The following is a 26,859-nucleotide window of genomic DNA, read 5'->3' on the forward strand; positions in this document are numbered from 1 at the left end:
CTACTCACTTGTTACACCAGATACACTAATTTTACTCGCGTACTGTACTGAAAGTACTTCTTGTTCGCTAACGTCTGAATTTTTTACAGTTACTTCCTTTTTTTCGTGTGTATTTTCGTTTGGAAATATTTTCGATCGTTTTAAAAATGATCCCTGTTCAACCGTTCCGTTATAGGATATTTTCGTTTCATTTGCAGACATTTTCTTACTTGAATTCAGTTTAATTCTTGAAACTTTAGTTGTACTTAAATTTGACTTTTGATTGAAAATCCAACTGAACAGTGAGCTAAATACACTGGTATCACTTATGTTAGATTTAGCCTCACTGTGATTGCTGGAAGCAGGTGATATTTTATCTAACTTATCACCGCTTCCCATTATTTTGGTTAAATCTTCTATATTCGTTTCATTAATAAATAGAAACGGAGTTGATCCTTTTATTTGTACCATGTGACTATTACTCAACTTCATTCTATTGTCAGATTGTGATAGCTGGTTTATGACGGTGTCTTTTAAGAAAGGACATCTTTCATGGCAATTTTTAATAGCACTTGACGGTGCTGGCATCATTATTGGTGGTGCCATCATTGCCATTGGTGGCATATTATTCATCGTAGGTGATATGTAATTTGAATTCGGAACTTTTTGCTGTGTGGTATCTACATCAAAATGTTTTCCTTCATCTATTGCTTGTGTATCTTCTTCGCTTTCACTCTCCGTCTCTGATTCTGCGGAAAGTTCCTCGCATAGAGATTTATTCGGTGATATAGTAACTTGCTTGTCAGCGAGGCATTGGTCGAAGGCATCTCTAGCCCGATTTGGATAGTACATCTTACAACATGGACACGGGTCTTGGTCGCGGCGTTTGTAAGCTTTCCGTATGTCGTCAAGAGTGATACGATCCTTGTAAGGTATTTCTGGCAAAAAGTCGTAGTCATGAGCGCCGCAGACGTAGCCTTTCGGGCTGAAATGGAACATTCATATTCACTTAACAATTACTGATTAATTTATTCACTGTATAGCCAACATTTCCTGAGGTTTGCTCCACGAGATGTTTGTGTGGGAGCAAAACATGAGTAGAGAGTACATTGCCGAAGATCTGTTTGGTGTGGAGTTAAAAGATTGAAGAAGTTATAAATTAGGTACTCAATAAGATTCACCTACTATCGCGGAGTATAGCCAATTAAGCCTAATTTTCATTGTATCATGGAATCCCACTAAAAACGCCAGTTTCTATTCAATATTTAATATTCATATTGTTGACAGAAACATTTTTAACATTGGTAAGTTGACGGACCACGGTAACGGCCCAACTTTGGTAATTGAAAAAGAATCTTAACAATTATTCATTGTAAAGTCAACATCTCCTAAGGATGCTTCGGTTTCGGAGCGAAACGTGTGTAGAGGGTACATTGCCGAAGATCTGTTCGGTGTGGAATATAAGGATTGAAGAAATTATAAATTACACCATACAGATTCTCCTGCTTTTCGCGGACTATAGCAAATTAAGCTTAATTGTCATAATATGAAAAATAATCGCCTATTAAAAGACTAACAGCTTCCATGGTACGATATTTCCTTACTTTCTTGACTAATGTATTTAAATGATATACTATACCCGGTGAAGCAATCGTCCGTCGGGTCGCACACCACTTGACGGCACGGCAGCTGAGTCGACCTGGCAATAAGTAAAATTATGTCATCATCATAGGCACCGGTCTCCTCTAAGAATTAGGAGAACCACGCTGGCCAATTGCGGATTGTTAGACCTTCACACACCTTTGAGAACGTTATGGAGAACTCTCAGGCATGCAGGTTTCGTAACAATGGTATCCTTCGCCGTTAAAGCAAGTGACATTTTAAATTTCTCAAATTAAAACTCCGAAAAGTTAAAGTTGAATGTCGGAGATTGAATTCGGTCTCTCCGAAAAGGAGACCAAAGCTCAAAGGCTATTTTTTAATTAAATTATCTGTGAAAACCTGTTATTAGTTATAAGTCAACCAATTTACGAACTATTTTGTAACCACACATTTAGCATGACACGCCAGGAAAAAGTCCTGCAAATTACCGCGCCGAGCACATCAACCTGAGTCTAAGGTGTTGAGTCTCATGCGCCTGTAATAACACCGGCAACCCCGCCTTTAAGACCGCAACGAAGCAATGCTTCTTGGCGGCACAAATAAGCATGACGGAAGTACTTCCCTGGTAGAGCTCCGTCACACAATGCTTTACTACTGCAAAAATACTACGGGTGCATACTGATATCTTGGCCCAATAATTCTATACCTAACAGCGGCCAGCGACTTACAGCGTGAAGAAGAAGGAGAAACACTTTATTGCACGTATCGGACACGAAAAGAAACAGTAAGGAGTATACAGTACACAATGTAGACATGCAAAGGCGGACTTATTGCTGCAAGCAATCTCCTACAGGCAACCTTTGTAGATAGGACTTACAGCAAGAGAACGGGATAGTGCCAAGAGTGTTGATACATAAATACCAAAATGTAAAGATACATATACATATAAAATCTAAATAAATATACGTAATATATATATATATATATATATATATATATATATATATATAAAATATACATAATAGATATAAATATATAACAAACATAATATATATAAGTAGATTTTAACACACAATAGAAGAATCGTGACGGCCGACTGGCGCAGTGGGCAGCGACCCTGCTTTCTGAGTCCAAGGCCGTGGGTTCGATTCCCACAACTGGAAAATGTTTGTGTGATGAGCATTAAGTGTTTTTCAGTGTCTGGGTGTTTATATGTATTTTCTAAGTATTTATGAATTATATATAATTCATAAAAATATTCATCAGTCATCTTAGTACCCATAACACAAGCTACGCTTACTTTGGGGCTAGGTGGCGATGTGTGTATTGTCGTAGTATATTTATTTATTTATTTATTTATTTAGAATACAAAGAATCGACTTCAAATTCAATCACTCAAAGAGAGGTAGTAGTCCTTCAGACGACTCTTAAACATCGGAAGGGAACTACTTCCACGGATTTCAGCAGGCAGATTTTTCCAGAGCATAATTGCATTGAAGGTTTCACCTTTAATTTGAAGAACTTCGTTTTACAAGACGGGAGTACCAGACGGTTACCAAGGCGGGATCGAAGGTTGGAATGAGGGGAATGGAGGCGGGAGTCAAACGCAGGACCTCACAATCCATAGTACGACATGCTTACCACTATAAGTAGGTTATTATGTACACAACGGGTTTTCACAGTTATAAGGGTTACGAAATACTGTCGAAGAGTGCATTAGTTTATTTCATAAGGAATCAACCTGTAAAAATTAAAACAAAAGAAGCATGTTTATTTTGCCATACAAACGAATTCAAAACATTCTTAAGTGTTTACCTATGACAACCCTATTGAAAATAAAAGAGCGACACGCGCATAGTACCAACGCCACACGACGCATAAAGGGGGCAGGAGTCACTTGATTTTACTTTTGCATATTATGATGTTCGGGCTGTATTTGAATTCTTTCAAAATACTATAGCAATGGTTTACTCAAAAACTGTTAGCGCATCGGTTCCACAGATAGGTCTCAGAGACAGTAAACAATGTACTTAGAGGTACAGCCTCTGAAGTACGGTTTTCATTTACACGTTTTATAACAAGTCTTTGCGCGGGGTAACGATGAAGCGAGCGGTAAGGTCACGGAGCACAATCTCAGTTAGTTTAAACTTTGAAGTCCGAAGGTATATCTTGTTCCTACATTATACTCCTCAAATTTTGCGCTATCGTACAGAGCAGACATAGCATAGCGCAACGTACGAGCTCATAATATGGAGGCTCATATAAGGTACTAGCGTACCCAGCCCGCTTCGCCGGGCTAGATTTTGCTTTATTTTATTTAAACAATAAACTTACATCATTAAATTTTTACTTTAAGTCTCATATTATATTAAATCATTTATTTCTCTCCGTATTGATTCTATTCTATTCTCTTCTCGGGCGGGTGAAGATCATTATCTACACCCATGTACACCCAACAATAGAATATCATCATAGTAAATAAAAGCTGTATTTGACTGTTCAAAAATAGAGTCCTCCGATCGTCACCAAACTTTACAGGATTACTCGCCAGGTCAATCCGGAGATTCCCTGAAATTTTCATTGAAATCGGTCCAGCCGTTTTGGTGCCTATACGGAACATACCCACACACTTTCTCTTTTATATATATAGATATAAATCAGAAGAGTGATACTAAAATACTTACATCGTGCTGACAGGCACGCCTGATTCTGTTAAAGGTACAATAGTAATTATTTGAATTATTTTATTAATATACAAGTAAGATCTTGATTACAATGTCATCTCATGGTAAGTGATAATGCAGTCTAAGATGGTGGTAGGCTAACCTGTTAGGGGTATACCACTTATATTAACCCATACCCCCAATCGGTTTCTACACTTAAGCATTTGACGGGAAGTCTTTGTTGATGGGATTGGACTAGCCACAGCTGAAGCCCCTGGTGGGCTTCCAACCAGACCAAATAAAAATATAGAAATTATAAATTCCCACATTGTCCTGCCAGGGATAGAACCCGGGACCGTTAACTACACTTTATTACAGCATCATGCAGGTCGTAAAGTATAAACATTATTGGTATAAGGTCGTAACTATATATACAGCCTACAGGGTTAAATAAAAATACCAGAAAACTCTCGGCCTTGTAGTTTCTATAGTTACAACGAACAACTTTAGTTCTACGACTTTTCGAAATTCAGTATTAATTTTTCTATACACAATAATAATAAATCATGTTATTTCTACAAAGTGACATTACACTGTGAAGCCAAATACATGTGATGAGCGAAACAGTCACCATAGTCCACTGTCAGAATGTTACATTACAGTGGAGTAACAAGTAGAGTATCTATGTAACAAAAATTATATTGCGTTTTTAATTTTTAGTTGAAAGAAAATAGTTGTTAGTTGTATTTAATTAAAACAACTTCAAGTCGAAAGCTTTCTGGATTTTTTTCTAGTGCAAATGTGTAATCTGTCATAACTGAAAGCTTTTAAGAGATTCATATTATTTTTGAATTCAATGACGTACCTTTTATGTCGAAGATGGAAGATATGAATCGCGAAAAACGATTTTTGAGTCTGTAAAAAAGAGAATACAAAAAGTCTTACACACGAATTTTATAAAAATGTTCAGGTCGATGATCATGAATAATACTGAAAGTAAAAAAAAACTTTATGGCCAACACAACCAGTGGCGTGCACTTCATACATGCACTAAAGCTCTGCCTACCCTAAAATTATTGTTTAACTCATGAATGCGAAGGATTTTTACATTTTATGGCTTCTACCATCTTTATGCATACCCTGGTCAAAAACTCTGTGCACGCCACGGAGCACAATCACATTGAATTGAAACCCCCTGATATTTTTTTCACAAAAATATATCATAATTTAAGAGAAAATGTGACTGCAATAATTTGAACGTTAGAAGCAAAAATAACTTTACAGTGCAGTACACTAGACTACATAAAATGAGCAATTCATTTAAACGAAATTGTATAGATACTATTTTACAATAAATTACCGGTTGATATATAGGGGATGTCTCTAAAAAAGTTCAAAGTTTGTATTGAGCGAAAACTTATAGAAAAGTCCTTCCATAGTATAAAGGATTACGTAAACGATAAAAAAGCTTGGGTGTTAACAATTGCTCTAACCAGGTTGCTTCTTAAATATTTTCAAATGGCAATGTGAGATGGTGATAACAAAAAGAACACCCGGCTAAGTTTGTTGTGGGGCTTCTTCTTAGACCTGGACGCGTTTGGAACCCTCGTAGCTTTTGTTTTAAGTTAACGAATATAACGAATATGTTTATCGCTATCATCTCACTACCGTGTACTTCTACAACTTGAAAAAAGATATTTTTGACTTTGACTTGTAGGAATAAAACAGATACTCCACATACCCTTTAAAAGAGAAGCCTTCACCCGAGTCTTGAGACTTTTGAAAAGAGTGGTATCTACCCGTGTCTTGGGATCCTTTATAAGTGTCAAAGCCTTCACCCGTTCCTAGCGCACAAATCTTCATTCTTGACTCGAAGGTGTACGCGTCACGATCGCTGACGGCAGCGTCGACGAGCGTCCTGAAAAAAATCAATAAAAGTTTCAAAAGTAGAGAATGTAGTTTAAAGACTATAACGCTATCAAACCATTATCTATTTCCGGCTCATAAAAGGCCAGGGGTCTCTTAATAATGACAAGGTTGCTTGGAAGCACCCGACCCCGCTGTCATTAGTACACCTCACAAGGTGGACCTACGGCATAAAACAAATCGCAAGGAATCGCTGGATAGAAGCCGCATAAAAACGTAGCATGTGGAAATCCCTGCAAAAGGTAAAGGTAATCTGATGGGAGGCTTTGGCCACGGCTAGTTACCACCATGCCGGTAAGGAATTGCCGCTAAGCGATTTAGTAAAAAAAAACCTATGTCCATGGACAAGCGACATTTTTCTCCATTGGGAAAGGATAAAATTTTATATCCTCTTACAGTTTTATCACTCTCCCACTCACCGAGCATCGGCAAACAAGTGGAAATAATATCCAAATAATATACGCGTAATAATAAAAAGGGGGTAAACTATTCCCAACCAATCCGCACTGGGCCAGCGTGGTGGACTACGGCCTTAACCCCTTCTCACTGTGGGAGGAGACCCGTGCTCTGTGGGCCAGTAATAGTTTGATATGATGATGATGAAACTTTTCCCTATTGTCGTGCTTTGTCAGGTGGATACGTTAATTTTTTTTTGACATCAATTTATCTTTTGTCATTTGTATCATTTTGGTTGAGTTGATGATGGACTCGCATCGGATATTACAGTAATAATACAATCAACTTACAAAGGTGGCTCCACTGCACTTATCTCCATTTTATTTTCTCCCTCTGTGTTGCGGAAGATGGTGTCCTTGACGGTCGGAAAGAGGTAATATTTCTGCTCTTGCTTCGTGAATATGAAGTTTCCATTCTTATCTATCTTCACGGTCTGTGTTGACACTGAAAGGAGATAGAGAATGGAGTAAATTAGAATATTTGTTGGGGCGTGTGACTTAATTCAAACATCACAAACATCCTATTTTTCAGGTTCAGATAAGCAATGATAACCCAAATCACACAATAGAGCATAATTTTGTTCTCTTTGGTCCCATGGTGAGCATGGATGACCATAAACTTTGTGTGGATACCTAGTTCAGAGCAAAACTAATAAAATATAAATATCTAAATATCTAGGAAAGGGAGTACCGGGACACCACCCAAAAGATGAGAAATTAAAACTGAAAAAATGTTACCTGTACAAAAGAAAAGGCCACAAAATCGATCATCATCCTCGTCCTCTTCTTCCTCTTCCTCCTCTTCTTCCTCATTTTCTTCTCCTCTTGGTTTCTTTTTCTCTCCTTCTATTTCTATGAATGCTTCTGCCTCTTCTGATTCTTGTGTCGGTTCTTGTACTGGTAATTGTTCTTGTTCCGGTGAAGGTGCTGGTAGTTCTTCTGGTATCTTAGAAGTAAATAAACGAAAATACAAAACCTGAGGTTGATGACGGACTCAGGATCTCCAAATGTCGATAACACCTTTGACGAACAGATTCAAAATGTATTCAGTAAGACAGGTTTGGTGTCAACATCTCCGATAGTTGGAGATCCTGCTTCAGAAAACGATCTTATTACTTTATTAAGTTATTTTATACGTGAGTGAAACCACATATAATAAAGTGCCATAGTGACTGTTTGCAATTTCGTGTACATCTTTAGATATTTACTTTTCGATTCAATATAACCTACAGACAGATATGTTACCTCAAAATCATTAACTCTACCGAGCTTACCGAAGTTTTACAGGTAGAAGGTATTCAGGGAATAAACTCGAAACTTAACTATATCCATAACAAATCAACCGTAAAAGTCAATGTATACCTTACCATATTTATGGTATTTTAAGGGTATTAAGATTTTTGGTAGGTAGGTAAGATAATCTTCTACCTCCTTTAAGACTTTAAGTTAAAAAAGAATTGAAATTAAAATTGTATTGCTTATACAATTTTGTAAAGGTGTTAGTTAAATTCTTGTTTTTATTATTCACTGATTGTGCCACCAGTACCATTTCGATGGCTTATATTCTGGAAACCTGATACAAAGGAAGATTTTGTCTGAGATAAATATTTAGCAGTATTGTGCTCTTAAAAAAATGGGGGGACGTTTAGGTAAGCCATAGTATACTTTTTTTGCGATAGTAATAATTGACGGACAAAGTAGACGGCCCATCTGATGGTAATTGAACGCCCACAAACAGAGCGGCAGTTCACAGGGCGTGCAAGAACATATCCTGGAACTTGGCGCCCTGTGTCCACCAAACAGAGGCGTTGGTGTTCAGCCTCATGTGCCCGCAATCACACCGGCAACCACGCCCTTCAGACCGGAACACAGCAATGCAACAATGCCTAATGCCGCTTAGCGGCTGTAATAAGCATGTTGGTAGGTAATACTGGCCCGGACGAGCTGTCACAAAAAGCTAAAGAGTACAATATTCAAAGCATTATAGCATTGTACTATAAGCGCATCATAGTAATTGTAAGACAAAGCTTTTCATTAATTTTGTATCGTCTTGCAAAAATATTTTGAAAAGTTAAGTTACTCTTTTGCACGCCTCATAAGCGAAGCGTTGAGGCGAGTATTGCTGTCAGTTTACGCACAACGAGTACACCGAGTTAAGTGAATATAAATAGACAAATGTTGAGAAAAAACACTATTTTCAACACTCATGATATTTTTAAATCTCTTTTAAACTAATTAAAAATTGTTTAAAAATGTTCTGTCTCGGGCGTCCGTGTGTCTGGATGTGCGGATACCGTGTCTTGTCACGATATCGAGCGAAATACTTCACTTATCGAGTTGTTTTTTTAGATCCTTCAGTACTTTGAGGAATAGAAGCCTATTAATTTTCAAGGCATAATTAGATGTAGTTTAATTACTATTTACAAACAATCTGAATTTTATTGTAATAAATGAGGTTATGAGGCGTGCGTTTTGGATTTTCCAACTATTTTACCTTTTCTACAAGTTCTTCTTCTTCCACCGGTCGTTCTTTTACTTGTCTTTCAAACTTCATAAATCCTGGTAACAATCTGTAAGCAATGCCCCAAAAGGGTTAATTAGGGGATGGAAAATTATTTGTAAGAACGTGCTCAATCAGAAAATACCAGTCCGATTCAATTATTTTATTTTTACTGTTTATTTGTACACCACATCAAGTTCAGAAAAACAAAAAAAAACAACAAACACTTGAAGAATGTAGGATACAAAAGGCGGCCTTATCGCTAATTAGCGATCTCTGCCAAGCAAATCTGATCCCTTGAAATGAAACATTTAAATCAAATTTTATGATTTTGCGGCTTCATAGCTAATAGAGAAAAAAAGTTTGTATTGCAAACATACCATAATAAAGTTTTTATTGCATACAATATAGTTATTATGAAGTATATTGTACCTTTATTTGACCTATACCACAGTTAAATCATCTTACTCACATCCTGGGGTAGCTGGAAGAGATCTTTTATAGAGATAAGATTTCCTTTGTACACTTAATTTATCTTACGTTCACAATCACAATTTCTGGTAGATAAATAATAAATAAATAAATAATAAATATCACAAGTTGTACGCGAAGAAAGTCGAGGGGGACCAATTATGGGAAGTAGAAATCTATCGGCTTTAACACAGCAACTCTTCGCAGAACATGCAGGGAACACGTCTACAAGATGCTGTCCTACGTCCATCAACTGTTGGCGAGTTATAAGCCTCATGAGCCTGTTATTACGCTGGCAACTGCGCCATACCGGAAAACAGAAATGCTTATAGCGGTCTCCACATTACAGAACTAGATGGCGCCACAAAAATCCTGCATCGCGCTAGCGAAGTGTTCACAAAGAATGCCTATATATATATACAATTTCAGACCTCGGTCCCCGAGCACGTTTACCCGCTCGGAGGAAGATCTTCCTATTGTTACGGTCGAGCGTATCACCATAGCTCCCGTACATGCTGCATTGTCGGCGGAAAAAAGCAAGGCGGTAGTACTTCCCCAGACGAGCTGTCACAAACAGCTTTACTACTAGGTTTAGCTTTACTGAAGCTTTACTGTCTGGTAGTAACGAAAGATTTGAAACTAAGATTTTCGTGGTTAATCAACATTTCTTAAATATATACATGCGGATACATCATCATCTCAACCAATTGAAGTCCACTGCTGGACATAGGTCTTTTATAGGGAGTTCCACAATGCACAGTCCTGGCCCGCTTGCCTCCAGCGGCTCCCAGCGACTCGCCTGATGTCATCTGTCCACCTCGTTGGGGGCCGACCTACGCTGCGTTTACCGGTGCGGAGTCGCCATTCCAGCACCTTAAGACCCCAACGACCATCGGTTCTCCGAGCTATGTGCCCTGCCCATTGCCACTTCAGCTTGGCGACTCGCTGAGCTATGTCGGTAACTCTAGTTCTTCTACGGATCTCCTCATTTCTGATTTGATTACGTAGAGATACTCCTAACATAGCTCTCTCCATCGCCCGCTGAGTGACTCTGAGCCTTCTTATGAGGCCCATAGTTAGCGACATACCACGATAAAATTTTAAGATTTGTCGATATTTCGACCCAGTTGCATGGATCGTGGTAACGACGGGACTGCGGAGGTACAAGATGTCAGGGCCAGATTCTGAGTTCTGCCTACCCGCTTTCGTGTTCTGTTTTTGTTGGTATTTCTCGAACTGTTTGACATACTCCACGGATATCGTCACTTTTAAATTGAGAAGCCCCCGTTGGACTATATTTAAGAAATGTCTGGTAGTAAATGTATTTTATATAGATTGATCGAAAATCTTTACTCACAGCGTAGCTTGCAACGCCTTTCGTTGTGGCTCGTTACAATTACGGCATTGTTCAAAGCAGTACAGTGGGTTCAGTTGGGACACTAAAATAAAATTACATTTCAGATGATATAAAAATAAATAAAAAGGGTGAAAGTTAAATTCAAAGGTTTCTTGCCAAACACATAATCACAAATTCACGGCCTAAACCCTTCTCATCATGGCAGGAAACTCGTGTCCACGTCATAGATTCTCATGAGGGCAACAAGGCCTTCATCCAGTTCATTATTTCGTTATATAACTATTGAATAAAAACGTATATATAAGGCGAAATTAAACTTAGAGTAATATTTTTTAAATTGTTTTAGTTTTTTTTTTGATTTGAATCATTATTTTCATTTCTTTAATATTAATTCTTACTATTTTTGCTTTTAACTTAATTTAATTTTTTTTAACCGGATTTACTTCAATGTTGTGTATACCTGTAAGTGATAACTGTACTCGGACAATAAAATATAATCTAAAATGATGAATGATAATACAGGTATATCTAATGAAATAAATAAAATAAAATATATGTATATACAATTATTGATATAGGATATGATAGTATTAACCCTGATTCGTCTATACAATTTATCCCAACCAAACAAAGAAAAGGTCATCATATTAACCCATTACCCAGACAACTACAGGGCACCGGTCTCCTCCCACAATCACAATGGGTTAAGGCCGTAGTCCAGCCCTCTGGCCCAGTGAGGATAGGTGGACTTCACACGCATTTGAGAACATTATGGAGAACTCTCAGGCATGCAGGTTTCCTCACGATGTTTCCCTTCACCGTTGAAGCAAGTGATATTTGAATTACTTAAAACGTACATAACTTTAAAAAGTAAGATGCTAGTGCTGAGATTCAAATTCGTCGTCCCGAAAGCGATGCCGAAGTCTTTACCAGTGGGCTATCACCCCTCCATTTGCAAGTCATCGCTCCATATGTTACTTAATAAAAAAAATATGTTACGTAGGCGCTTTAACAAGGCTTCTCTGACAACCGACAACGTAAGTATTCCGCGTACATGATTTTCTTACTATGGCTACCAATGTATTTGATCGCGTGAAAGTTAACTACGCCATCTAGTTATAATAGCAGGAAAGTATTGTCAAGTCCACCGATCCGCACTGGCCCAGCGTGGTGGGCTACGGCCTAAACCCTTGTCATTGTGGGAGCAGACCCGTCCTGTAGTGGCCGGTAATGGGTTGACGATGATGATGAAAGTGACAATAATGTCACATGAAATGTTATTGCCGGACAAATGTACACCTACGAAAACAATACAATAATGGCTTCAGGGTATTGTTGGGGCTGCCGCGCTTCTGCAGTGCATCAAAAATGTTTGCGAATCACGTTGAAATTCAAAATTCAAAATTCAAAATACAAAATTCATTTATTTCAAGTAGGCCTAATATAAGCACTTTTGAAACGTCAAGTCTCTCTGTGTGTAGTGACTCTACCACCGGTTCGGAAGGCAGATTCTACCGAGAAGAAGCCGGCAAGAAACTCAGCAGTTGCTCTTTTCCAACATTAACAATTTACATTGATGATGATGACTTCTATGCAATACTATACTTCATGAGAAAAAGATCTGCATCAATGATGAGCAGAATGCGCGGAAGCTCCAACAATATTTTGAAAATATTAACCAAATAAATGGGAAAATCCTTTTATGGACCATTGGGTTGATACACACTCACACTCCAAGTGCTCAAGAGGGTACTTAGGAGATTCCTAATTATTTATTATTTATAGGTTTGGCCAATTTTAGTTTATAATATAGTAAATAAATAATTATTATTGTTGTAGCTATGGATTTTTATCTGAACTAAAAGTTATTATTATTATTATTATTAAATGTCCCAATAAATTACAGATAATAAAGGAAAAGAGAAAATAAGTTATATAATGTTACAAAAATGACTAACGCAAGCCATCGCTTTCAATTTCACGGTAGACTTCCACCTCAGCAGCGAGTCTAGCTTCCAGTCTTCTGTACAGATCCATGGCATCAGATTTCCCCCTCACTCCTGGCATCCATTTACATAGATACGCAAATACAGCCTTGGATTCTGAAAATAAATCATTTATAAGCGTAGCTTCTAAACGTTGTGTTAAAACGCAGTTTCATTACTGAAATACGAATACTGTCAAATATAAAACCCATTGATTTGTTAGTTAAACCAATTGGAAATTAATAATAAATAATAGGTTAGTTTATTTTCATTTAACTAGAGTATGTAGGGTCCATTTTGTAGGTAGGGAAATAATCCCATTGCTATAGAAAATTTGGGGCTTCTGATCAAAAAACCGCGGCAAGTAGTTTTGGCAGTCCCCTCGTGATGTTAACCTGACACTGCCTAAAGAATTCTGAAGAGACCGAAACTGGTGGAAATCTGAAGGTGCAAGGTCAGGACTATACGGCGGATGCATTAACAACTCCCAGCAAAACTCTCTAAATTTTTGCTGAGTGGCTAGAGATGTGCGTTATCATGATGAAAAACCACACCCCTTCTGTTGATTAATTCCGGCCGCTTTCTCTCAACTTCTTGTTTTAATCTCATCAGTTGTTCGCAGTAGAGTTCAGAATCGATGGTCCTGCCTGGTGATAACAGCTCATAATGCATAATGCCCTATAATGTGTTATTCGTATGTATGTTTTAAACAGTGCAGCCCACCTTTTCGTTTTTCTTTTTAGTTTTCCCAATTCTAAGGCCGCCTTTTGTATCCTACTACATACTTAAAGTTTTTGTTATTTTTTTTTGTTTTTCTGAACTTGATGTCGTGTTTAAATAAAGAGTGTAAATAAATAAATAAAAAATAAATTAATAAAAATAAATAAATAAAAATAAATAATTTATTTATCAATCCAGACCGAAATCCCAATCAGTATTCTCATTTCAGCCCAATGATGACAATAGTTTGCTTTTTATTCGCAGGATAAGGTCCTGCGAATAAAAAGCAAACCTCCTCTGGTTTACTCTTATAATCTACAATTTAAACACTGGTCTCCACAATCTATCTATACTTAAAAGCTTGATGAAACTTGACAATTCAGCCGGACCTAGTCACAGCTCCAAGTAATGAAATAAATAGTCTGAAATGAAAACTAAATGTTCATTGTATAATCTGAGATAAGGTTTGTATTTACCTTTTATGATGCGGTTACAAGTGTTTTTTTTCTTGACCACCTCGCCGGTGCAAAAGCATTCTCTCAGAGGACACCCACATTTCGGCACAGGCGGGCCCTCCCATGACAAAAATAGTGACTCCTTAAGTACTGGCTACAAAAATAATACATTTCTCCGTGATCAAGTTACAGAAATCAATAATTTAATAAGCCCACGAACGGTCGCCGTTAAGTTATCTGATCAACACGAGACATATACTGTAAGTAGTTGATGACTTGTGTCAGGGATAGTTAGGCAAACGTTTTAAATAAAATATAAAGAAAAATTTTCTTTTTCTTTATACCACTACAAGTTACCCCTTGATTGCAATTTCACCTGGTAGTAAGTGAAGATGCAGCCTAATACGGGAGCGGGCTAACTTGCTAGGGAGTATGTTCGTCATACCTCTAATTGGTTTCTACGCGATATCGCGCCACAACAATAAATTGCTTAGCGGCACATCTTTGTCGGTAGGGTGGTAACTAGCCACGACCAAAGCCAGAACAGTCCGGAAAATTCAGAATTTATAATTTCCAAAATTGCCAGTGTAGGAAGTCGAACCTACTTAAATACACAGCTCTCTACGTTGCGCCCGGGAGGTCGTCATTCCACCGTAATTAACCTTTTTTTTTCCACTAAAATCGACTATTCTGTAAACAAAATCGACTTCCGAGTACAAGACGAAGTCACCGGGAATCGCTCGTAGATAATGTAAACATCACGCGAAGAAAACAATATTCTACCTTCGGACGATAAAGCAGATCTTCGGGAGTGAATCGTGCAATGGCTTTCATTCTCAAATGTCCCACAACAGTAGCCGGATCTGTTTCAATTTTTCTTCGTTTACCAATAAATTTCTCGTACTGTTGGATAAACCAATCATTCTCCTTACTGCCTGGCTTTTTTCTTTTTACAGGTTTATTTGTTTCACCTTTTGTTTTATCCTTTTTCTTATTTTTTGCTTTGTCCTTTTTCTTATCTTTTTTTATTTCTTTATTTTTTTCTAAATCTTCATCTTTCATGTTTTCTAGAAGTTTATCTAGAATTTTGCCTTTCATTGCTTCTTCAACGTCTTGTTTTACTTCTTCTTGGATATCTTCTTGAATATCGTCTTTTAATGCAGCTGGAACATCTAGAACTTTTCCTTGAACTACTTCGTTGAATTCCCCTACATCTCTTCTTTCATCTTCTTTCTGAATATCGTTTTGAACATTTTCATTAACCACTTCTTCAATGTCTTTTGGAATATCCCTGTCTTGAAATTCTTCTACTTCTACTGAACCTCCTTCTTTTACTTCTTCTGGAACTCTTTCCTTATCTTTTTCACAAATTCTTCCTGTTTCTTTAACTTCATTTTTAACCACTTCAAATTCTTGTCCAACTTCTTTTATTTTACCAATTACTTCTCCTTTAGCTTTTTGTTTAAGTTCTTCTTTAACTTCCCCTCTTAGTTCTTCCACTTCTTTTGCTTCTCCTCTAACCTCTTCGTCATGTCGTTGATTATCGTTTCTAACCTCCTTTTTGAATTCTTTAAATTCTTCACCTTTTAGATCGACTTTTTCTTCAGCATTCTCTTTAATGTTATCTATTACTTTTACTTTAACTTCATCCTTTCTCTCAACGACATCTATAACCTGACTTATTTGTCCTTGAATTTCGTTTCTCTTTGTACCAAAAACTTTTTTAACATCATCTTCAAAAACTTCTCCACTGTGATCTTTAGCTTCTTCTTTAGCGTCTACTTGACCGTATTCTTCAAGTTCTTGACCTTTCCATTCACTTTTTCCTTCTACAGCACTCTCCACTGATTTGTTATGACTTAATCCATCTTTTAAAAGGATTTTGTTTTTCTTAAGTTTATCAAATGTTCTTTTTGTTTTCTCTAAAAGTTTCTTAAATGGCGTAAGAATGACATGTGCCCATTTTAATAAACCTTTATTTTTATTACTTTTAATATTACCTTCATCTTTTAAAGCAAATTCTTTAGCTTTCTCTTGTAATATTTCCGAATCCTTCTCATCATCTGTATATTTCCCTTTCATCGACAGTTTTCCTCCAGCTTCTCTTTGTACAAAGATTTTATGTTCATCTATATCTTCTTCTGATATTTCTGCATCTTTTCCTTTAAATTTGTCACCTTTTCGTTCAAAGTCTTCTTGAACTTCCCGTCTAAGATCGTTGCCCACTTCTACTGTTTCTTTAACATCGTCTCCTTTATTTTGAAATTCTCCATTTTTTTCCTTACCTTCTTCCTCTTTTAGTTGTAACTTTTTTTGGACTTCTTGTTCATCCTCTTCATCTTTTGTTTGAATTCCTTCTTTAACTCCTTGTTTAACTATTTCTGTTACACCTTTTTTAACCACTTTAACTTTCTCTCCTTTTCGTTCAAAGTTTTCATGACCTTCCCCAATTATTTGTTTAACTGAAATTAAATCTTCTTTTACTTCTTCGCCTTCTCGATGAAGTTCTTCCTGAACTACTGGTTTATGTTGATATTTTCTTTCAACTTCTTCGTTAATTTCATTTTGCACATCTTCTTTAGCTACTTGTTCAACGGTTTCTTTAACATCTTCATCAACTGTTTTTTCAACTACTTTATCGACTTTATCTAGTAATTGTGCAACTATTTCACGAATTTCTCCTTGGACATCTTCATACCTTATTTCCACAGTTTCCTTAATCTCCACACCTTTTTCTCCTTTAAATATTAATATATTATCTTTTTCTTCAACATTTCTCTGATTTTCTTCGATTTTCACTTTTCCTAAAATAGCTCTTTTTTCTGATTGCTCACCTAATGTTATATCAATTTCTTCAACCTTAACTACATCATGTAAACCAACTTTTTTCTTAACTAAATCCTTTGTATTTTTAGTTTCCTCCTTGATTTTCTTCAAAATAACAAAAACTTTTTTCGCACATTTCAAACCTTTTTTCTTTAAATCACCTCTTACATGATGTTTTGCTTCAAATTCATTAACCGTTTCTGGATGATCTTTTTCACCCTCTGCCTTTTTTTCTTTGAGTTTAATAAAGTCTTTCATTCCAAATTTAATCTTGATTGCATCGATAGCTCTTTTTGCGGTATACTGGATTTTATTGATAAAATGATTTGCACATTTCGATCCTTTTTGTTTTATATCTCCCTTTTTTTCTTTTTTCGCTTCAACTTTTCCATCATCATCAGCTTCTGTAACTCTTTTAACATGTTCTAATTTTTGCCCAATTGTTTCATTCAACTCTGCAACATTTGCTTCTTTAACCTCTGCAATTACTCTAAGTTCAACATTTCCTTCAACTCTTTTTCCATCTTCTGCACTTGGACCTTCAACTTTCTCTTTAACTGTTTTGTTTACTCCCGTGTCCAATTTATCTTCACTTTTGACGCTTTCTCTATCACTGTTCCCTTTATTATCAACACCTTTTTCTTTAAAAACAGCTTTATTTAATTGAAAGTTTTTTTCAACCGGGTCTTCCTCCTTATATTTTTCTTTATCTGCTGTACCTTCCACTACTTTTCCTTCGACTGCTGCTTTTTTTCCTTTAGCTGTTTCTGAGTTAATGTCATAAAGTTCTTTTTCCTCCTGAACTGCTTCTCCTTCAGATATTTCTTTCGTTTCCAAATTGTTCCTTAAATCTATTTCAATAAATTTTTCAACTCTATGTTTAAATATTTCTCCTTCTAGTTCCCCTTCTACTCGTTCTTGTTGGCCTTTATCTTTCCATTCATCTTTAACTTCCACTTCTAAGTATTTTTTGTTAACATCGTGGTCAATTAACTTTGTATGTGCTACTTCATCATGTAAACCGACTCTTTTCTTTGTTATGTTATTCACTTTTAATGTTTTTTCCTTGAGTTTCTTTAACCAAGTAAAAAATGTTTTGGCACATTTCAAACTTTTTTGTTTTAAATTATACTTAAACCCACTTATTTTTGCAACTTCTTCGACTTTTCCATCTGTTGCACCGTTCTCGCCTTTTACTTTAGCTATATATTTTTTATCAAATTTGTCTTCCACTTTTTCTTTAATTATCTTTACAACTTCACGTTTAACTTTATCTAGTTGATTAGTACCTTTCTCATCAGGATTTTCTTGAAAAAGTTTAACACTTCGTAGAAATTGCTGAAATATCTCGTCATCAAGTTCTTTTTCTAATTCTTCAACTTTTATCTTATATTCACGATCAACTTCTTCAATGCTTTTTTTTAGTTTCTGCATTTCCTGTTCAAGTTTGTATTTTACGGTCTCATTTAGTTTATCGGCAAATTCACCTTTAAATTCCTCATATCCTTCTTTAACTTTATCATGAGTTTTTTCTTGAACTTCTTTTAATTCCTTATCCTTACCTTCTCTTTCTCGTTTAAATTTTTTTACACTTTGTAGAAATCTTTCAAATACTTCGTCTTTAACTTCTTTTACTATATCTTTAACTTCCTTAGTTTCCTCATCTTGTTTTTTTAATTTTTCTCCCGATTCTTCTTTCACTTTTTGAATTTCTCTACCAACTTTAACGTAAGGACTATCTAGAACTTCATCCAATTCTTCATCTTTACCTTCTCTGTTTTCGTTTATATTTCGCTCAAATTCTGCTATATCTATAACTTTGCCCAGCAAAAACCTTTGAAAAACTTCATTTACGATTTCCTGCACTTCCTTGATTTTTCCTTCAGGTCCCTCTTTATGTTTCTCTCCTAATTTTCCTTTTACCTCTTGTATTCCTTTACTAACGGCATCGTAAGGTTTTTCTTGAACTTTTTTAAATTCTCTAATTTCACTTTTCTTTTTTTCATAATCTTCTACACTCTGTATAAATCGTAAAAACATATCGTCTTTAACTTTACTAACTATTTCGTTAACTTCCTTAATTTCCCTTTCTTTAACTTTTCCATCGTTTTTCTCTCCTAATTCTCCTTCCAGATTATCCTCAGGTTTTTCAACTCCTGTTTCAACTCTTTCAAGACTTTGGATAAATCTTTGAAAGACCTTGTCTTTGACTTCTTGAACCATGGCTTCCTTGATTTTCCACTCCGATTCTTCCTTAACTTCTTTGTTGTATTTTTCTCCCAACTCTGATAACTCTCCTTCTACTTCAATTTCTCTACTATGTATACGGTAAGGTTTTTGAAAGTCTTCTAATTTTTTGACTGTCTCTTCCCTTACCTCTCCAACCTTTTCTTTAACTTCTGCTTCAATGTTTTCTACACTTTGAACAAATCTTTTAAAAACCTCTTTTTTTAATTCTGTTACGATTTCTGTTATTTCCTTCATTTCGCCTTTTGGCTTTTCTTTAACTTTATCGTTTTCTTTAACTTCTGTAAATTCTGCTACTTTACTTGCTATTCGTTTTTCTAATTTTTCTTCACTGTGTATAAGTCGTTGCAATACCTCATCCTTAACTTCGTTAACAATTTCTTGTATTTCATTTTGTTTTGCCTCAATTCGTTTAACTTTTTCTCTGTGTTCTCCATTGGCTTCATCAGTATCTCTACTAACTATTTCGTACAATTTTTCCTTCAATTCTTCTAATTTTTCAACGTTACCTTCGTTAACCTTCTTCCCCACTCCTGCTTCATCGTTTTTGAGAACTTGTAAAAATCTTTGGAGAATCTCGTCTTTAATTACTTTAACGATTTCATTCTTGATTTCCTCCTTATACTCTTTATTTTTACCTGCCCTTTCTTCTTCTTTCTTTCTTACACTTTGTATAAATCGTTGGAATACATCGTCTTTAACTTCCTTTATTAATTCTTTGACTTCCTTGATTTCCCCCTCCAATGATTTGGCTTCTTCTTTGTATTTTTCTCTAAGCTCTCCTACTTCTTCTTTAATTTCGCTATCATTATTATTGTAAGATTTTACTTGACCATTTGCTAATTCTTCAATGTCTCTTTCTTCTTTAAGCATTTTTTCAACTCCTGTTTCCACTTCTTCAACAGTTTGAAGAAATCTTTGAAATATCTCGTCTTTAACTTCTTCAACCATGTATTCCTTGATTTCCCCTTCATCTTCTGCTTTGTCTTTAGCATTTTCCTTAATTCGTTTTAATTCTACATCTTTGCGTTTTCTTTCTCCTTTTAACTTTTCTAGACTTTGTATAAATCGTTGGAATAATTCGTCTCTAACTTCTTTAACTATTTCTTCTGTTCCCTTTGCAATTTTCCCTTCTTTTGTAGCTTCTTCATCGTATTTTTTTCCTTTTTCTTCTTGGATTCCTCTAATAATTTCATTATAAGGTTTTTCTTCTAATTTTTCAATTTTTTCTGCATTACCTTTATTTCCTTGTTTAATTTTCTCTTCCAAGTCTGCTTTTACTATGTGTACACTGTGTAGAAATCTTTGAAAAACCTCGTCTGTAATTTCTTTGATTATGCTTCCTACTTTTGCCTCATCTTTATGTCCAACTTCCTTAACCACTTTATCTTCTTCTTCAACAGTCTGAAGAAATCGTTCAAAAACTTCATCTTTAACTTTTGTTACGATTTCTTCAGCTTTTGTCGTATAATCTGGTTGAGTTTCTTTAGCTATTTTGAATTTATTTTCAACTTCACCTTTAATTTCATGACGAGGTCTTTCTCCCCTTATTTGAAATTCTTTCACTTCTCCTTCAATTTCTTTACCTCCAGCCTTACGTTCTTCAAAACCTTGTAGAAAGCGTTGAAAAACTTCTTCAACGATTTTTTTAACTTCTCTCTTATGATCAACTCCTTTAACGGATTCTCCTACATTCTCGATTTCAACTTTAGTTTTTTCTGCAACTTTTGCTTTATATTTATCTTCGAATTCCTCTTCGAAATGACCGGAAGGTTTTCCACGAACTTCAAGAAATTCTTTATTTTCACTTCCTTCTTTAATTTTTTCTTCAAACTCTGCTTTGACTTTATCAAAACCTTGTAGCAATCGTTGAAAACCTTCCGCTTCAACTTGTTTAGCGAGTTTTTCATCTTTTCTCAAATCTTCTTTTATTTGCACCACTTCAGAGTTTTTAGGTTTTACTTGAACTTTTTCAATACTCTGAAGAAACCTTTGTAAAAGATCGTCTTTGACTTCTTCAACTATTTTTTCAACTTTTTCTGTATGTTTTTGTTCAATTCCTTTAACTTTTTCGTAAGATTTTTCTCCCTTTCCTTTAACTTTTTCCATACTTTGTAGAAAGCGTTGAAAAACTTCATCTTTAATTTTATTAACTATATCATAACACTCTTTACGCTTTTCCTCAACTTTTCCGTGCACTTCCTTAATTATTTCTTCAACTTTTTCCTCATTTGGTTCTCTTACGCTTCCTTTAACAAGTTCTTTATAAGTATGTTCGTTCACAACTATCTGTTTTCCTTTTTCCAGGAATTCTCTATGATTAACTAGTATAGCATCTTCATTTTTCTCCACAACTTTTTTTTCAACCCTTTTCATTATTCCCTTAACAATTTTTTCAACTTCTTCATTTTTTACTATCCCTTGAGCTTTCTTCTTACCTGATTCCTTACATACTTTGTTAAGATTTTCTTCAACTTGTTTTTTAACTATTTTTTCAACCATTTCCTTTACTTTATCCTCAAACTCTAACTTAACTTCTTTCACTTTTCCCTTTAGTTCTTCTTGAACTTTTTTTTTTACTATTTCTGACATTTCGTCATATTTCTGAGTGTCATTTATTGTGCCTTTTAAACGCATTTTTTTTACAAATTTCCCACAAATAGTTTTCTTTGTATCCCTGATAATTTTCGAACACTTAAAGAAATTACTTGCACATTTTGAACCTTTTAGTTTTAATTGCACTTTTAAACCATCAGGTTTTTCCACTTGGTCTTCAACCGTTTTATACATTTTATCACCTTCAAGGTTTAATTTTTTTACATTAACTTCTGAACCAAATTCTGTTTCAACTCTGTCTTTGGATAGTTCTATTTCATTTTTATCATTTATCGTATGTACTTTCACATTTCTTCTTATAATTTCTTTCAGTTTTTTCGTTTTGGACGTAAATTTCTTAAGAGAATTCAATATATTATTGGCACATGCCAACCCCTTCGGTTGTTGTTTAAGTTCATCTTCTGATACAACTCCTTTTTTTTCTTTATCTTGATCTAGTTTATTTTCATAGTTTTTTTGGATTATAACTTTATTAGCTTCTTTCGTTTTCATATTCTCTTCATCTTCTTCGTCGTTTTCACCGGCAACTTTTATTTTGACATTTGATATGTTTTCTCCCTTTTCATCTTTTATATTAACAAATTCTATGCCAGATTTTTCCTCAGTTTTTTTCTTTATTTGTTTAGTTTTTTCCATGACTCTCTGAAAGGAAGAAAGCAATTTATTTCTAAACATAACACCCTTTAGTTTATGTTTTAATTGGTTCTTCAAACTACGTTTTGTATCAACTTCTTGTTGAAGCTTTTCATCTTTGCCTTCAACTTGGTGTTCAAGTTTTTTTGCTTTTTCTTTTATGTCTTGAACTAGTTTACCTCTTTCTTCAACACGACCTTCTTGAACTTTCACCTCATCAGTATCCTTTATTTTAATATTCTCAACATCTGTGACATTAACATAATCCCTTTCTTTATATTCTCCATTTAGAGCTTGTTCGTCTCCGACTTTATCATATTTCATACCAAGTTTTTCTCTCATTACTTTCTTTGTTCTTTTAGTTTTCTCTATAAACATCTTAAAGTTAGAAAGAAATTTATTTGCACATTTAAAACCCTCTTGTTTAAGTTTTACTTCGTCCTTTACATTATCTTCGGTATCAACTTCTTCTTTAAGTTTTTCATCTCTGTCATCAACTTGGTATTCAAATTGTTTTACTTTTACTTTAATTTCGTCAATTCTTTTACCTGTTTTCGCTACGTTATCTTCTTTTTCGGTAACAATTTTTTCCTCACTTCCATCAATTATTTTTTCGGAATTTTCAACATTAACATCTTTGACTCTAACTTCTTGTGATTCTTTATGTTCTGTAAAATCTTCTTTTTCTTCAAATCCTTTTTTTTGTCTAACATATTTTTCTTGAAATTCTTGTTTAAGTATTTTCCCATATTCTTTTAATTCTTCATCTTTAACTTTATCACAAAGTTCTTGCTTTATACCCATTTTTTTCTTTATTGTTTCCTTTGATTTTTTTGTATTTTCTATGACTTTCCGAATAAAACAAAGGAACTTTGCGCCTTTTTTTTCATGATTTTCTGTATCACTAAAGGTATCTTTTGACATATTCTTCAGACCAACTGTTTGGTGAACAAGTTTTCTTGTTTTTTTCATCTTTTCCTTCGCGTTCTTTAAAAAAATCAATATTTGATTCTTTTTTTTTAAACCATATTTTCTATTATCTTTCTCTTCAACTTCTTTTACTATTATTTTTTGAACCATTTCTTTCACTCTTTCTTCAACTTCTTCCCTAACTTCCGCTACTTTTTCTTGGATTTTTTCTTCGACTCTTTTTTTTACTATTGCTTCAACCATTTCTTTAACTTTTTGGTCAAGTAAAACTTCACTGGTTTCTGCTTTGACTTCAAGCCTCTCTTGTTCCTTAAGTTGGTCAACTACATTATCTTCACCTTTATTAAGTTTTTCTGGAACTTTTTCTTCATTGTCAAGAACTCTTTCTTCAACTCTGTATTTATCTTTATCATCTACTTTAACGCCATCTAGTTTTTTTAGAACTTGTTCAATTTTTTCATGTAATTCAGCTTGATCATATATTTCCTCAGCTTTTTTTACTTTCTCTGCATTTTTTACAATTTCATTGAGTCGTTCTAACGGTTTAATGATGTCTTTGACGGGTTCATATCTTTTTTCAACTTCTTTAACATCATCTAGTGTTTCAGTAACTTGATTAAATTTATCAATAACTTTTTCCTCATATTCTTTGATTTGTTCCACTGGTTTTTTAAATCTATCTTTAAATTGTGTTGCTTTTTTGTGTCTTTCTTCAACTTCTTTAAATTCGTCATGCACTTTTTCAATTATTTTGTCAGCGTCTTTGAGTTTCTGAACTTTTTCCTTAAATTCTTTGGTTTCTTCAACTGATTTGCCTTGTTTTACTTTTTCTTTAACTTCTTTAGCTTCATCTAGTTTTACTTGAAGCTGTTCAAATTTGTCATGAACTTTAACTATATTAAGTTTTTCATCAGCAACTTCAACGTCATGATCTTTTTTCTCAAATTCTTTGTTTAAAAGTTCATTTTTGACTTTAACTTGTTCAACACTTTTCTCATCTTTATCACCGTCTTGTTTTACTTCAACTTCTTTAATTTCCTCATGCACTTTTTCTATTATTTTGTCGGCGTCTTTGACTTGCTGAACTTTTTCTTGAAATTTTTTGGTTTCTTTTAATGATTTTATTTGTTTCAATTCTTCTTCAACTTCTTTAGCTTCATCTATTTTTACTTGAATCTTATAAAATTCGTCATGAACTTTAACCATATCAAGTTTTTGTTCAGAAACTTCAACGTGCTGATCTTTTTCCCCAAATTCTTTGATCTGATCCAAATGTTCACTTTTGTCTTTAACTTGTTCAACGCTTTCTTCAATTTCTTGAACACCATCTAGTTTTTCTTGCACTTGTTCATCATTTTCATGAACATGAACTACATCATCAAATATTTTTCCATCGACTTTGACTCGTTGATCATTGTCTTCAAATTTTTTGATTTGATTCACTGTTTCAATTTGGTCTTTTACTTGTTCAAGACTTTCTTGAACTTCTCTAACCCTTATTAGTTTTTCTCCAAATTGTTTGATTTCTTCCACAGGTGGGATTTTGTCTTTATCTTGTGTAATTTTTTCTTCAGCTTTCAACCCATTTAATTTTGCTTGACCTTGTTCAAATTCTTCAAGAACATTAATTTTACTAAGTTTTTCTTCAGGAACTTTCACTTGCTTATCTTTTTTCTCATAGTCTTTAAATTTTTCCCCTAGTACATTTATGTCTTTACTTTTTTCAACGCTTTCGTCCACTTCTTTAACCCAATTGCGATTTTTTTGAACTTTCTCAAATTCATCATCAACTTTACCAAGTATTTCTTCAGTGACATCGTCTTGCTGAAAAGATTTGTCAAATTCTTCAAATTTTTCATCTCCTTTAAGCTCTTTAAGCCCATCTGCATTCTCTTCCTCTCGTTTGATAATTTCATGAACTCTAGCTGTATCGAGCATTTCTTCTGTGTCTTCAACATCAGTAATTTTAAAATGCTGAACTTTTTCTGTAACGTATTTAATTTGTTCATTCTTTTCTTTATCTTCAAGTTTCTCGTCATCCAAGTATTTTATATTTCTTTCTTGAACTTTTTCTGGGACTCCATATTTTTTAACCTTCTTTTTTACGTTGTCCGGAATATCGTCCTGACCTATTTTAGTAACGTTACCCGCTGATTTTTCACCTGCATTTTCTTTAACTCCTGTTTTTAAATTTTCTTCATTCCTTAAATTATCTGTCTTGTCCTTGTTTATGTTTTCATGTTTTTTAGTTCCTTGCACTATCTTTTTCAAAGAACGGTAAAATACTTTTGCACATATTTCACCTTTCTGCTCGTTTTTGATTTTATCTTTTGAGCCACTTTTTTTTCTTTCATTAATTTCATCAAATTGGTTTTCTGATATCGTATTTGAGTCAGAAGCTATGTGTTGACTTGATTTACTTTCATCACTTTGCACTGTGTATTTATCAACTCTTAAAGCAGATTTTGTCAAATTGTTTGATTGTGATTCAATTTCTTGACTATGTTTACTTTTACTATCATGCCCTGCGGATTCGTGCACATTTAAAACTCTATCATGTTCATTTTGCACTTTATTCATAGTCTCTAAAGTCACTTTACTGCTTTGTCCAGTTTTGCTTTCACTTTTCTTCATTTCTTCCATTATTTAATTTCTTAGTTCTATGATTTACTCAACTGTTGCATGGCACTTGATCCGTCGTATGATTAAATTACTGTTTTATTCAGTTTTTTTTTACCAATATGAATTCATAAATAATAACATGCAATTTCAAATTAATCAAATCATTTTGGGTATTTCGATTGCCACAATCCGTCATTTTATTGACAAGTTTGTCAAATAAATGAGCCAAAGATTAGGCCAAAGCATTCGCTATTCTGATGTGAAACGAAAGCTATTTTAGTGAATAATATTTTAATTTTCATTTAATCTTATTTAAAACCAATTTTAAACAATGACCTCTATTATAGCTCTATTATAGCATAATAGAGGTCAGTGTTTATACACAATTCTAAAATCCACGCATACGAAGTCGCGATCAGAGTCTCTTTATTACTCCGTCTAATTCAGAGGCTGTATATGCTTATCTTTTGAGTCTTTGTTTAATTATGTAGATAGATACTTTTTATTTGTACGGCTTTGGTGTTACTTTTGCAATTTGTATGAAACTACCTACCTACGATAATTGCATTATTAAATATTTGCATGGCCTGGAAACTAATATAATTTGACTTGAATTTCGATAAGAAATTTATTAATTAGTTATTAATTTCTTCATTATACTTTGGGAGTTTTAGTAGGTACTGTTTAGGGAGGTACAGTTTTAGAATGAAAATCTATATGCAAGGTGCAATAACGCAACGGCAAACCTGACATCAGTATGGTGTATGATGTTTTTTATTGTTTTTTTTTTAACTTTTGACTTTTATTATTTATTGCTACTAACTTCTATAAAGGAACTAATTAGTATTAATTATTATATATTTCATCATTTT

The 26,859-nt window shown here is 34.4% G+C and overlaps 1 protein-coding gene across 1 annotated transcript; it reads right to left on the reverse strand.

The window, feature by feature from the left end:
* Positions 1–26,008, reverse strand: LOC120636939 (titin-like). Its single transcript, XM_039908517.1, has 14 exons — positions 22,271–26,008; positions 20,534–21,790; positions 20,417–20,457; positions 19,853–20,243; positions 18,194–19,792; positions 15,205–18,013; positions 12,912–13,055; positions 10,954–11,035; positions 9,120–9,195; positions 7,364–7,571; positions 6,917–7,070; positions 5,986–6,162; positions 1,619–1,678; positions 1–964 (listed from the first exon to the last, which is right to left on the reverse strand). Exons 1-14 carry the CDS (start codon positions 26,006–26,008, stop codon positions 1–3), a joined length of 11,700 nt encoding a protein of 3,899 aa, XP_039764451.1.
* Positions 26,009–26,859: the final 851 nt, after the last annotated feature.

This window comes from Pararge aegeria, chromosome 3 (genome assembly GCF_905163445.1).
Source record: "Pararge aegeria chromosome 3, ilParAegt1.1, whole genome shotgun sequence".
NCBI lineage: Eukaryota > Metazoa > Arthropoda > Insecta > Lepidoptera > Nymphalidae > Pararge > Pararge aegeria.